The 13,909-nt window shown below is 58.0% G+C and overlaps 1 protein-coding gene across 1 annotated transcript in view; it reads right to left on the bottom strand.

The window, feature by feature from the left end:
- Positions 1 to 13,909, bottom strand: part of LRP5 (LDL receptor related protein 5) — a 104,823-nt gene that overhangs the window by 60,540 nt on the left and 30,374 nt on the right. Inside the window, exons 2-4 of the mRNA XM_043581878.1 lie at positions 13,271 to 13,667; positions 6,478 to 6,675; positions 265 to 461 (exon numbers count right to left, since the gene is read on the bottom strand). Of these exons, the coding sequence (XP_043437813.1) occupies positions 265 to 461; positions 6,478 to 6,675; positions 13,271 to 13,667 (792 nt within the window). The remainder of the gene's footprint in view (positions 1 to 264; positions 462 to 6,477; positions 6,676 to 13,270; positions 13,668 to 13,909) is intronic.

Below are 13,909 nucleotides of genomic sequence, written 5' to 3'. Positions count from 1 at the left end.
GAAGCAACCTTGCTCGGGAGGCCCTCTGTCACCTCTGAAGAGGACGGGGGGAGGGGGCACGGGGCCCCCCTGAGGCAGCCCCCATACCCGCTCTGCAGAGGACCCTCCGGGTTGCGCCCCAGCTGGCCCTTGCACCCTGCATACACGTCCCTCCCCTCCACCACACCTCTCCTTCTCCTCCACTGCTGTGACGCAGGTGCCCCCAGACTCGGGGCTCCCGCGGAGGGAAGACGCCAGCCGCCCCCCACCCGGCCCCCGACTTACAGTAAGGCTGCCGCTCTGGGCTGAGCACTTGAATATCCATGGGCGAATAGAGAGCTCGAAGGATCTCCCTCCTCTTCTCTCCCGTCTTCTTGTTACAGGCATGGATGGAGCGTGTCTGCCAGTCCGTCCAGTACAGAGTGTCCCCGGAGAGCGTCAGGGCAAAGGGGTGCGTCAGGCTGCCCTCCACCACTTTCTGCCTGCGGGTGCAGGAGGCACGGGTGGGAGCTATGAGCAGACTCCCCGCGGTCCTGCACGCGCCCCGCTTGGAAACCCTCCCACGGCCACCGCGGACCCATTCACGTCACACAGGACGGCCGTGGGGCAGTTCCAGCCTCCCGCCACCCTTGACGGTGACGCGGCCCCCCAGCCCTTCCCAACCGTTTCTAGAAAAGTGGCTGGTGGCAAAGTGGCCCGCAGGGAAAGAAGAAGCGGCAAGGAGGAAGCCACCGCTGATGACAGCGAGCCGGGGACAACACGCCTGCCTCGCCCTGATGTTTGGACAATTTAGCACAAACCGCGCCAAACGTGCCTATAACGCCAATAATTTATATTATCACAGTAAATCGAACTTGATACCAAAACAACGGGGTGCCTGGGTGGCTCAGGTGGTTAAGTGTCCAACTTCGGCTCAGGTTATGGTCTCGCGGTTCATGAGTTCGAGCCCTGTGTCAGGCTTGCTGCTGTCAGCGCTGAGCCTGCTTTGGATCCTCTGTCCCTTCCTCTCTCTGCCCCTCCCCTCATTCCCTCCCTCCCCACCGCCTCGAAGATAAACATTAAAAAAATTTTTAAAAAGGAAAAAAAAAAATCTTTCTTGTATGTGTTTATAAAGCCCAGCAAACGAGAACATGTTTTTAATGATATTATGGATTTCTAACTTTACACCTGGTGGCGTGTGTATTTATCTGGTTTCATGACCTTCCCTCGACTATAGGCTCCCTGGTGGCGTGGAGGGCTGCAGGGGGCAGATCACCACCACATCCGAGCCCCTGGCACCGCACCTCAGAGAAACATTGACAAGGTTTTACTGAGCAACTGAAAGCCACATGCCCATGACCGTCCCTAATCTGACCCAACGATGCCTCTGTTTTGTTTTCTTGATGTTACTCCTTTAATGTTTATTTATTTTCGAGAGAGAGAGAGAGAGAGAGAGAGAGAGAGAGAAGCACACACAGGGGAGGGGCAGAGAAAGAGGGAGACAGAATCCCAAGCAGGCTCCGTGCTGTCAGCACTGAGCCCGACACGGGGCTCGAACCCACGAACTGCAAGATCGTGACCTGAGCCAAAATCGAGAGTCGAATGCTCAACCGACTGAGCTACCCAGGTGCCCCTGCCCCCCTTGATGTCACTTTTTTTTTTTTAAGTTTTTTTTATTTTTTCAACGTTTTTTATTTATTTTTGGGACAGAGAGAGACAGAGCATGAACGGGGGAGGGGCAGAGAGAGAGGGAGACACAGAATCGGAAACAGGCTCCAGGCTCTGAGCCATCAGCCCAGAGCCCAATGCGGGGCTCGAACTCACGGACCGCGAGATCGTGACCTGGCTGAAGTCGGACGCTTAACCGACTGCACCACCCAGGCGCCCCTGATGTCACTTTTTAAATAGGCTTATTGAGGCGACATTCACGTAACACAAAAGTAACCAGTCTGCTGAGTGAACAGTTCAGTGCTACGCAACACACAGTCACGATGTTACTTACGCAACCACAGCCCCCAGCTACTTCCCTAAATTCCCGCTGCTCCTCTGGAGAACCCCGGGCCCCCCTCAGCGGTTCCCCCTCACGTCCCCTCCACGGGGGCCCCCGGCGGCCACCGGTCTGCTTTCTGTCTCCGAGGATTTGCGCAGCCTGGATATTTCACATAAATGAAGTCATGCCACGCGTGGCCTTGTGTGACTCGCTTTGTTTCCTTTAGCGTCAGGTTTGCACGGTCCCTCCGTGTTGCACACATGCTAGTGCATCACTGCTCCTCGTGTCTGGACGGCATTCCGCGTGTGGATGGGTCACACTCTGTTTGTCTATCCACCTGCGGCCGCACATCTGGGCTGTTCGCACCTTTGGGCTATGGTTCGCACCACTGCTACGGACATTCGCGTGCACCTCTTTATTCCTGCACCGATTTCAACGCTCTCGGGGTGATGCCCAGGAGTGGAATCGCGAGATCGTACGGTCACTCGACGTTCGCATTCCGAGGCACCACCAAACTACCCTTCGTGATGTCATTTTTTTTTTTAACGTTTATTTATTTTTGAGACAGAGAGAGACAGAGCATGAACGGGGGAGGGTCAGAGAGAGAGGGAGACACAGAATCTGAAACAGGCTCCAGACTCTGAGCTGTCAGCACAGAGCCCGACGCGGGGCCCGAACTCACTGACCGCGAGATCATGACCTGAGCCGAAGTCGGCTGCTTAAGTGACTGAGCCACCCGGGCGCCCCGTGTCATTTTTTGATCAGAAAAGCCAGAGGTGTCGTTTCTCAGGCTGTCCCTCCTCCCTGCCTCAGCTGAAGGCACCACAGGAAGCTGGTGCCAGGCCTCAGCTCACCTCACCCACCCTCGCCCCTCCTCTCAGGACGCCCCCCTCCAGGTGGAGTTCCAGCCGTGAGCACCCTACCTCCTGCTGGATCCACGAACTCCCTGAGCACACCAGCCGCTATTGAGCGCTTACGGTGTCCAGGCGCCGTGCGATGAGTTGACGTGCACCGTGGTATCGGGCCCCATGGACACCTCTAGAAAGTACAATCACTACCCCCATTCACATGCGAGGCCCTGAGACTCTGAGCAGTGAGGCGACCCAGGCGTGGTCGCAGCTGAGAGGGGACCACCAGGTCCGTCTGGCTCCAGCACTTACCCTCTTTACCAGCAGATTCTGCTCCTACTGGAACAGCCCTAGACACATTCATAGAGAGTGTCAGCCACCTGCAGAGCCAGAAGAATCTGGCAGTGAGGCAGGAGGAGGGCTGAGTAAGCCCTGGAGTCACAGTGCCTGGCTTCTCTCGACTCTGACTAGCTGTGTGGCCTTGGGTAAGTTCACAGACCTCTCTGTGCAACATCATAATAGGGGATTATACCTGCAAACACTTCATAGGGTTGGTGTGAGCAGGTAACGAACTGATAAATATCCTGGCAAACAGCAAGTGCTATGGAAGGGTTAGCCACCATCACCCCGTCACCACGTCACCACCATCATCAGCATCACCATCACCACCACCATCATCACCATCACCAACATCAGCATCACTATAACCACCATCATCACCATCACCATCACTACCATCATCACCAACATCATCATAACCATCACTATCACCACCACCATCACCACCATCACCATCATCACTACCTCCATCATCATCACCATCATCACCTCCATCATCATCACCATCATCATCACCATCATCACCACCATCATTACCTCCATCATCATCACCATCACCTCCATCACACTTCCATCATCATCACCATCATCACCTCTATCATCACCACGACCACCACCATCATCACCTCCATCATCACCACCATCATCACCTCCATCATCATCACCATCATCACCACCATCACCTCCATCATCACTTCCATCATCATCACCATCATCACCACCATCATCATCACTACCACCATCACCACCATCACCTCCATCATCATCACCATCATCACCACCATTATCACCTTCATCATCATCACCATCACCTCCATCATCACTTCCATCATCATCACCATCATCACCTCTATTATCATTACCACCACCACCACCATCACCTTCACCACCACCACCACCACCACCACCACCATCACCACCACCATCATCACCTCCATCATCACCATCATCACTTCCATCATCACCATCATCACCACCATCACCTCCATCATCACCATTATCACCTCCATCATCACCACCACCATCATCACCTCCATCATCACCACCATCACCACCATCACCTCCATCAACATCACCACCACCACCATTACCATCATCACCACCACCAAATCACCATCATCACCACCATCATCACCACCATCACCTCCATCATCACCACCATCACCTCCATCATCACCATTATCACCTCCATCATCACCACCACCATCATCACCTCCATCATCACCACCATCACCACCATCACCTCCATCAACATCACCACCACCACCATTACCATCATCACCACCACCAAATCACCATCATCACCACCATCACCTCCATCATCACTTCCATCATCATCACCATCATCACCACCATCACCTCCATCATCACTTCCATCATTATCACCATCATCACCATCACCTCCATCATCACTTCCATCATCATCACCATCATCACCACCATCATCACCTTCATCATCACCATCACCTCCATCATCACTTCCATCATCATCACCATCATCACCTCTATCATCATCATCACCACCACCATCATCACCTTCACCACCACCACCACCACCACCACCACCACCATCACCACCACCATCACCATCACCATCATCACCTCCATCATCACCACCATCATCATCACCATCATCACCACCATCACCTCCATCATCACCACCACCATCATCACCTCCATCATCACCACCACCACCATCACCTCCATCATCATCATCACCTCCATCATCATCACCATCATCACCACCACCACCATCATCACCATCATCATCATCATCACCATCATCATCATCACCACCACCACCACCATCACCACCACCATCATCACCTCCATCATCATCACCTCCATCATCATCATCATCACCATCACCATCATCACCACCATCACCACCATCATCACCACCATTTCATCACCACCATCACTATCACCACCACCATCATCACCACCACCATTATCATGGTTTAAATTCCACCACTATCCTTGCTGTCTCCTGTCATAATCCTTCAACCAGGCACCCCAGCCGGCAGCGTTTCCAGCGTCTAACTCTCCCTTCACAATGACCATGATCACTCAGCTCCCCAAGGACCACAGCTCCCCAGGCTGCCACACTCTCCAAGTCTCACGCCAGGCCCCAGGCCAGTCTGTGATCCCAGAAACAATGGGATAGAGCGTTCCAAACCATCTGGGCACGGTCAGCAGAGGTCAGGGGAGAAATGAGGCCTCCTGCCAACAGCCATCAGAGTGAGCCTCTGACCTCAGTCGAGCCTTCAGATGATTGTAGCCCCAGCCAGGAGCTTGACTATAACCTCAGGACACACACTGAGCCAGAACCACCCAGCTAAGCCACTCCTAATTCCTGATCCCCCTCCCCACCCCCAAAAAATCCCGTTTGCTGATTTAGGTGGCCCAGTTCGGGGGTATTTTGTTACACAGGAATAGATAACTAATACACGGTTCTGAATACAATGAGGCAAACCTGCCGATATCCTCAAATCTGCGGGAGCTGTTACCTGCCTGTGTGTGCACAGTCTTCCCTAAGCCACGTGACTGCAGCCCACGGCACCGGCACCCACGTACTCCCCTCCTGGTTCGGGAGCCCCACCGTGCAGGAACAGGGCTCTCCTCCCAGGAGGATCCCCAAGACTCGGCACAGAGCTGGCAGGCAGTCTGGGCAGTAAATAAAGTGCCCTTCACCGTTCCTGCATCTGAAGCGTAATGAGGTAGGGGGTCGAAAGCTCTCAAAGCAATTACCTGACATGTAAAACATCCCTGATATTTCACTCACTTAACCCACGTTACAGAGAAACGGCTGTGCGTAAGGCCCTCTGGTGAGGCCAGGGAATGCGGTGGACACGAAGACCCCCGGATGCATACTTGGGGCGGGGAGGAAGGGGGCACGGCGAACTCTTTACAACCCTGTCGGACCCTGAGGCGGTCAGGGCCACGATCCCTTCTCTGCGATTCTGAAATCCAAAAAACTCTGACCACGGCAAGACTTTTGCTACCCATTTTGTGGCAAGACCCGCGTGTGGCTGTGGGCTTGGTTATAGCCTTTCAACCCCACTGAGAAGGAGCATCCTGTGTCGTGTTGTGAACATAGTCACACGGGAGATGGCAGGTGCCCCCCAACCCCGGACCCCCCACGGGTGTGCTGTGTGCTCTGTTACTGCGTGAGGTTCTCAACAGTCCCGAACGCCTCAGGCCCCAGGGTTTCAGAGACGAGACCACGGGTCTGAGTTAAGAAGGGTCACCGGCCAGCGCCCGGCCCGGACCGGCTGAGGCCTTGGCGGTGGCTGGGGGGCCGCAGGGAAGGTGGGGACCCACCACCGGGCGGGCACTCACCGGAAGGAGCCGTCCAGGTTGGCGCGGTGGATGAAGCTGAGCTTGGCGTCGGCCCAGTAGAGCTTCTGCTCCTCGAGGTCGATGGTCAGCCCGTTGGGCCAGTAAATGTCCGAGTCCACGATGATCTTCCGCGTGCTCCCATCCATGCCTGCCCGCTCGATTCGAGGTGTCTCTCCCCAGTCTGTCCAGTACATGTACCTGAGGAGGAGGCAAGCACGAGCAGAGAAGGCTAGCACAGACCTGACTTTTCGGTCTCTGTTTCCTGTCGACGCGACCACAGACGCATAAACAGAGGCTGAATTTGTCCTAAAATCTCACCCATTCGACATAACCAGTGCTTAGGGCCTGGGGTATTATCGCTTCCAACTTGTTTTCTAGATAGTTAGTAATAGGTTAATTTTTAAATAGAGTTGGATAATCAAAATATACTGGGTTCCCAACTCGTTCCTAGACAGCAATATATTCCGGGCGTCCTCTCCTTTAACTAACAGAATTCTTCCTTCTTGTCTTTTTTTTTTTTTTCATTTTTATTTCTGAGAGAGAGAGAGAGAGAGAGACAGAACATGAGCAGGGGAGGGGCAGAGAGAGGAGACAGAGAGAGAGACAGACAGACAGACAGACAGATAGAAAGACAGAATCTGAAGCAGGCTCCAGGCTCCGAGCTGTCAGCGCAGAGCCCGATGCGGGGCTTGAACTCACGGACTGTGAGATCATGACCTGAGCTAAAGTCGGACGCTTAACTGAGTGAGCCACCCAGGCGCCCCCTCCCCCCCTTGTTCTCTTGATGATAGAGTACTGTAAATTACTTACAAGACTCCACATCAGATGTTTGAGTTGTTCCTGATTTTTTGCCACTACAAAAATGCTGTAAATGAACTTTTTTTTTAAATGTGTTATTTATTTTTGAGAGAGCACAAGCAGGGGAGGGGCAGAGAGAGAAGGGGACAGAGGATCTGAAGCCAGCTCTGTGCCGACAGCAACAAGCCCGATGCGGGGCTTGAACTCACGAACCGCAAGATCATGACCTGAACGGAAGTCAGACATCCAACCGACTGAGCCACCCAAGGGCCCCTGTAATTGAACTTCTAAAGCCAATTAAAACACGTAAGATAGAATATTATTTAACAGTTTTAAAAAGTTAGCCATGAAGCCAGGAAAAGTCATGGAGGAAACGTCAAAGTGTATTAATAAGTGAAAACAGCCAACCTGAAAAGCCTACACACCGTGGGATTCCCACCATAAGACGATCTCAAATCTCGGGGCGCCTGGGGGGGCTCAGTCAGTTGAGCATCTGACTTCGGCTCAGGTCATGATCTTACGGTTGGTTCATGAGTTCGAGCCCTGCATCAGGCTCCGTGCTGGCAGCTCGGAGCCTGGAACCTGCTTCCGATTCTGTGTCTCCCTCTCTCTCTGCCCCTCCCCCACTTATGCGCTCTCTCTCTCTCTCTCTCTCTCTCTCTCTCTCTCTCTGCTCAAAAATAAATAACCATTAAAAAAATGAAAAAAAAAATCTTTGTCAAAACCAGACTGTATACGAGCACATAGACAATCTCTGTACCTTCCCCTTAATTTTTCTGTGAACGTAAAATCGCTTAAAAAAAAACAAAGTCTATTAAAAAAAAAACCCACATGGGGGTGTGCACGGACATTACAACAGCAGTTTTCCCTGGCGGGGGCAGGGGTGTGACCTGGGCTGCTTCTGCCCGCCCCCCGGTTTACAGTAAGGGGCAGGCACCTCACATCCACGAGAAACGACCCCAATTAAAGCTTCTTATGCGGGGACACTGGGGTGACACGTTCACACCCCCCCCCCCCAGTACCCAGAGAATGCGTCCAGTTGTCCAGGCGGGGCGACCACCCAGCGTGCACAGCTCTTAGCGACAGCGGACGGGAACCACACCAGCCCGGAGGACACGTGACCTCCGCGTTCCGGTCAGACGCGGATGAGCCACGGGACCCGAGGATGGGACACCTGTTTTATGTGGCCTGCCCGGCGCGTCTCTGCAGCCAGGAGGGCAGGGTCCACTTTCACTCTGAGAAGCCCCGCTCCCGGCGGTGGCCCATGACGCTCTCCGGGTGGTGCGGCCTCCCCGCTGCCCTCCCGCTGGGGTGGGTGCGGGCAGGTGCATCCTGGCCTCTCAGCAAATCCCATAACCCTCAGTCTCTGCGACTGCTTTAAAGGCCAGCAGCTTGCCCACGCGGGGCCGATGGGGGTGAGCCTGAAAGCCGGACCCGGGGAGGCAGGGAGCTCCTGGGTCCCCCCGCCCGTGCCGTCTGTGAGAGGACCTGAGGGGAGCGCAGATCCAGGTGGGCAGAGGCCGCGCCCCGTCCCGGGCCCACAGACTCTCTCTTGCCTTCCGGCTGCTTCTCCTTGACCAGGCAAGTCCCCCACTGCCCCTGGCTCCGCTCCTTCACAGGCCGGATCTGGTCCCCTTTCCGCGAACCCTGAGCGTGCCCGCTGCTGCCCGTGTGCCGGGGGCAGCTCTGCGGCCACAGCAGGTGCGGGTGCCTGGGGGGCCACCCCCATTTGTGAGGCCGAGCGGTCTTGCCAGAGGGGTGTCGTATCCGAGCTGGTGCCACGCCCACCTGCTGGAGGAGCTGGGCCGGGGTCACTGACGATGAGCTTGCAGGGGCCAACCACACCCGGCCGCTGTCACCGAGCTCTGCTGCCCTCCAGCCCCGGCGGGGACGGAGAGGAAAAGAGAGCACCCTTCACACGGAACACCTCTCCCCAAAGCCTCCCTTGCGCTCTCTCCTCTGCACCTGGAGACGCGGCTGACGCAGGGCAAGCAGGAATTGCTACTCCCACTGGACAGATGGGAAAACCGAGGCTCCAAAAGGAGCCCCACGTCACATGCCAGTGGCTTGGGAGCGCCGCACAGCTCTCTGAGTGAGGCCGGGGCCTGGCCATCATATGACTCACCCCGGTGCCAGCAGGCCCAGGGCGGTGGTGAACTCTTCCCGGCAGCCCAAGGCCTGCAGGTGCTGTCGGCCAGCTCGGCAAAGGCTCCTGCCAGCCTGGTGTAGACGCCTTCCCTCCCGGCGTCTTCCCGCCCCCAGCAGCCTGGAGAGGGCCCAGCCTTTGCGCCACCCGCCGAGAAGGTACCGGGCGAATAAATCTCAGGGCAACCCCCTCGTGCCCTTCCCGAATGCTCCACGGCAGCCAGCGAGAGAGGCTCCTCAGGACCTCCTCGAGGAGCATAATTCAAATTCCTTCCCCCGGGTCTCATCACAGAGGCCCGCTGCTTTCCTTAAATGGGGAATTTGCGAGCCCCTCTGTCAGCAGAGACCAGTTGGCGTGGATGTGCTTTGGCAGGCTCCCTGAACACGGCCACAGGCCCGGCCAAATTCCACGGGGGAAAATCAACTTCCGAAGGAAAGCAGAGCGCCTGGGCTTTGCGCAGAGGCTGGCCGCGGTCGTGGGGCGGTCGTGGGGCGGTCGTGGGTCGTGGTTGTGGGTCGTGGTTGTGCGTTACTTTAGGGCAGGACCATTTTGCATGTTAAAGAAGGGGTTGGGTTTTAGCCCGGCTTTAACTTGAGACCCGGGAGCCGCTGCAGCCCCTCGCGGGCCGAGCAGGCCGGGGCTGGTGCGGCCCCCACGCCAGGTGCTCCGAGCCAGAAGGTCCTCCCCAGGGCCTGACCTTGGCCCTGGGGACGCCGGGGTCCTCCGTCTGCCCCGCCTGGATGCTCGCACTTTGCCACCGGTGCCGCCGAAGCATTGCTAGGCTCAGCGTCAGGACCACGGGCGCTCCTGGCAGCGGGGCTCCTGGTCACGTGCACAGAGACGGGCTGAGAACCCTCCTTCCTGATGAGGAGGTCCGGGTGGGTACCCCCTCATCCGAGGAAGAAGCCCAGTGGGAGACCATGTCACCGGAGGGCACGAGGAAACGACAGAGGCTCTGACGCTTTGCTACATGCAAAGCGGGGAAGGGGAAAGCGGATCCTGCAACCCTGTGCTCGTGGCCGGGACGCAGCACAAGACCTGTTGTCCCAGCTCTCAGGACGGCAGTCCCATCCCCAGGACTCAGCCCCAACTTGTGACTTATGTCACTGTGGGCATCAAGCTGCCGGCCCGGAGTCCTCTCGTCCTGGGCAGCAGGGCGCCTCAGGGGACAGAACGGGCATCTCGAACCTTGGCCACAGGGGAAAGAAGCATGGGGGAGAAGGCCAGGGCCCCAGAAGTCCTTCCCAGGGCGTCAAACCCAAGGTCAACGTCGCCCCAGGAGCAGGGTGTGGGAGAGAATTCAGAGGCAACCTCAGACGGGATTTTAATCCTTTAACGGGAAAAAGCCAGAGCTAGAGACTGACCGGCTCCCGGGGATGGTACAGCCAAGGCCAGCCTGACGGGAGCATGGAGCAGACTGCTCCCCACCGAGCACCGAGCACCCCCCAACCAGGCACAAGCACCTCCCAACTGAGCACCTCCCCACCAAGCATCTCCCGATCAAGCACCAAGCACCTCCCAAGAGAGCACCTCCCCACCAAGCACCCAGCACCTCCAATCAAGCGCCTCCCAACCAGGCACCAAGCACCTCTTCACTAAGCACCTCCCAACTAGGCACCAAGTACCTCCTAACTGAGCACAAGCACCTCTCAACCAAGGTGGTGACAGGTCACGAGGAAGAAGAGAGACTTCTGTGCCCGGGCACGGAGGCTACGTTTGGGGTGGGGGGGAGGGGCATTTTTAGCGTAACAACAACACGTACCGAAGCCACTAACTGTTCGTGGTGTTTTCTGCATGACATGTGACACGGCCGCAACCCTGCACAGCTGGGGACACTGAGACAAAGAGCAGCAGCACACAACCCTTGCCTCTCGTCTTTCTCTCTAAGCTACATGCAAAGTAACAGCAAACCCCACACGGTTCTGCCTTCCAAACAGATCCCAACTCTGGTCGCTTCTCACCCACACCCCGCCAGCTTTCTGATCCAAGGCGCCACCCGCTACGACCAGGTGACAGGGACAGCCGCCAATGAGCCCCCTGCCCCCACCCTGAAGTCCACTCTGGCTCCAACCGCCGGAGAGACCCCTTAACGCACGGGCCAGACCCAGCGACTCCTCCACTCGAAATAGGGCCTGCCCCTCACCCACTCGATGTCCTCCCCTCTCCCCGCCCCCCACCCCACTACAGCCCCTCCAACAGGCCGGGCCTCCTCCTACCCCAGGGCCTTTGCACGGCCACTCTACCCACAATATCCATCCCCTGCGTGGCCACATGGCTCTCTCTCTCATCTGCTCTCTCTCATCTCTCATCTCTCTGCTCACATGTTGCTAACAGACACTCCTAGGCTCCTGACCTACAGGAAGCCACTTGCCTCACCCTCTTTGTCTTTGGGCCCTGCATTAGTCTCTTCTGGGGCTCATATTCTTCTCAGACATACTGTCTATCTACGGCCTTCTCCCCTCAGCGCAAAAGGGCCTCGGGGCGGCAGCCCTCAGCCTCTCCCATCACTGACAATGTCCCCTCCCGGCCAGGGAGACTCAGCCATGCCAGCTGCCACCTCCTAAAAGGTGGTCGGCGACTCCGGGAGTCGCAGAGCCACACCGCAGGAGAGGAGAGGTCTGAAGGGGGAGCATCCTGGGAGGTCAGCGTGGCCCCAGACACCTCAGCCTGCTTGCGGTGGGGGTGGCAGAGGGGCCTCAGGGACGCCACTGTCAGGCTCGGCCCCCCAGGACGCTGAGGCTGGGGTGCTCCTCCGGTGGGGGGGGAGGCCCCAGGCTGGTCTGGCCTGACTCCAGTGAGTCTGATTATCACGACCTTCGGGGCCGTGAATCCCAGCCCATCCCGCCCCTGGCGCACGCGCACACGGTTGACATGGGAACCGGTGGGTTCTGAGTCAACACACTGAGCACCCCGGACATGCGGTTTACTTGGCCACCACAGCACCCCCTCGCCCAGCCTGTTCCCCACGCCACCCACATACCAGCCACAGCGCGGCCAGGGTCACCCGCAGGGCAGAGAGGGCACGGGCGGGGACAAGAGCAAGTTGGTGGCATGAGGTGACCAGAACCCAGAGGGTCGTACTGTCTTCCTGCTCCAGATGTCAGGGAGCCGTCCGTCTCCGACAGCGAACCGACGGTGGTTCGGCCGCTGCCTCCAGGCAGGCACCCGCCGCCCGGGTAAGGGCGTGGGGGAGGAGGGGGCTCGGGCGGGGGGAGGGCTGACGGAGCGAGCAGCGCCCCCTCAGGAAAGTCTAGCATGAGCCTGGTCGGGCGGGCCGGCGACACTCAGCCACCTCCCCACGCCCTCTCCGGCACAGCCTCCAAATCCCAGGACGTTCCCAGCTTCGCTGCCAGTCACACAACCCCACCTGGATCTCACCGCTGGGCCCTGAGCCTTCGCGGGGCACAGTGAGCCCGGCCAGCCCAGGGAGCAGAGGAGAGCAGACGGCTTCCGGGAGGCCAGGGAAGCAACCCCCCGGCCAGCTCCCCTTCCAGACGAGGGCCTTCACCTCCGACACCATCTTCGCCGACGCTGCCGGAAAGGCGTAAACGGCACAGATTCTACCTGCTGGGTCGCCTGCACCTTCTCGGGTGCCACCGCGCACCCGACAGAGACGCCCAGTGACTCAGATCCACGGCCGAGCGCTCCCAGAGCCTCAGACGTGGCAGGTTTAAAACGGAAACCCAACCCCGGAACATCGAGGGGAAACAATTCTCGACAAGCTCTGAGAGGCGAACTCCTTTTAAGAGGGCCGGGTTTCCTCTGCAAGAGCTGCTCGGGCTCAAGGGAACTCAAGAGGGAAGCCGCGACCCCCTGAGCCCCGCCAAGGAGGAAGGCAGCTGGGTTTACCCGTGAGCGGGGTCCAAGGCGATGGCCCGCGGCTGGTCGAGGTCCTGCCAGAAGAGGACCTTCCGGGACGTCCCGTTGAGGTTGGCTACCTCGATGCGATTGGTCTCGGAGTCCGTCCAGTACAGCTTCTTGCCGACCCAGTCGCAGGCCAGGCCGTCAGGCGACACCAGGCCGGAGATGACCACGTTCTGCACGGCGGCCCCCGTCTGGTTCAGGTAGATCTGCTTGATGGCCTCCTCGCTCACGTCCGTCCAGTACACGGCTCCCTTGGAGAACTGGAAATCCACGGCGGCCGCGTCCTCCAGGCCGCTGACCACGACGGTGGACTCCAGCTTGACCCCGCCGGCATCCACCAGCCGCACGTCCCGGCGGTTGGCAAACAGCAGGAGCGGTGAGGCTGTGGGGGGTGGAGGCAAACCGTGAGGACCGCTGCCCAAGCCAGGAGCCGCACGGCCCGGGACGGGGGGGCTGAGGGCACCGACCGCGTGCCCAGCCGCGCCCCAGGCCCCCTGCTCCTTCCCTCGGCTCCCCAAAGCACTGGCAGGAAGGTGCCCAGGCAGGCCCAGGCCGGGCCATCGCGAGGCTCCCCCAGTAACGGTACCGCTGTTACTGAAATCACAGAGGGTGGTCAGCCAGCTC

Source organism: Prionailurus bengalensis, chromosome D1, assembly GCF_016509475.1.
Source record: "Prionailurus bengalensis isolate Pbe53 chromosome D1, Fcat_Pben_1.1_paternal_pri, whole genome shotgun sequence".
NCBI lineage: Eukaryota > Metazoa > Chordata > Mammalia > Carnivora > Felidae > Prionailurus > Prionailurus bengalensis.
This window is presented reverse-complemented; position numbering and strand designations above follow the sequence as displayed.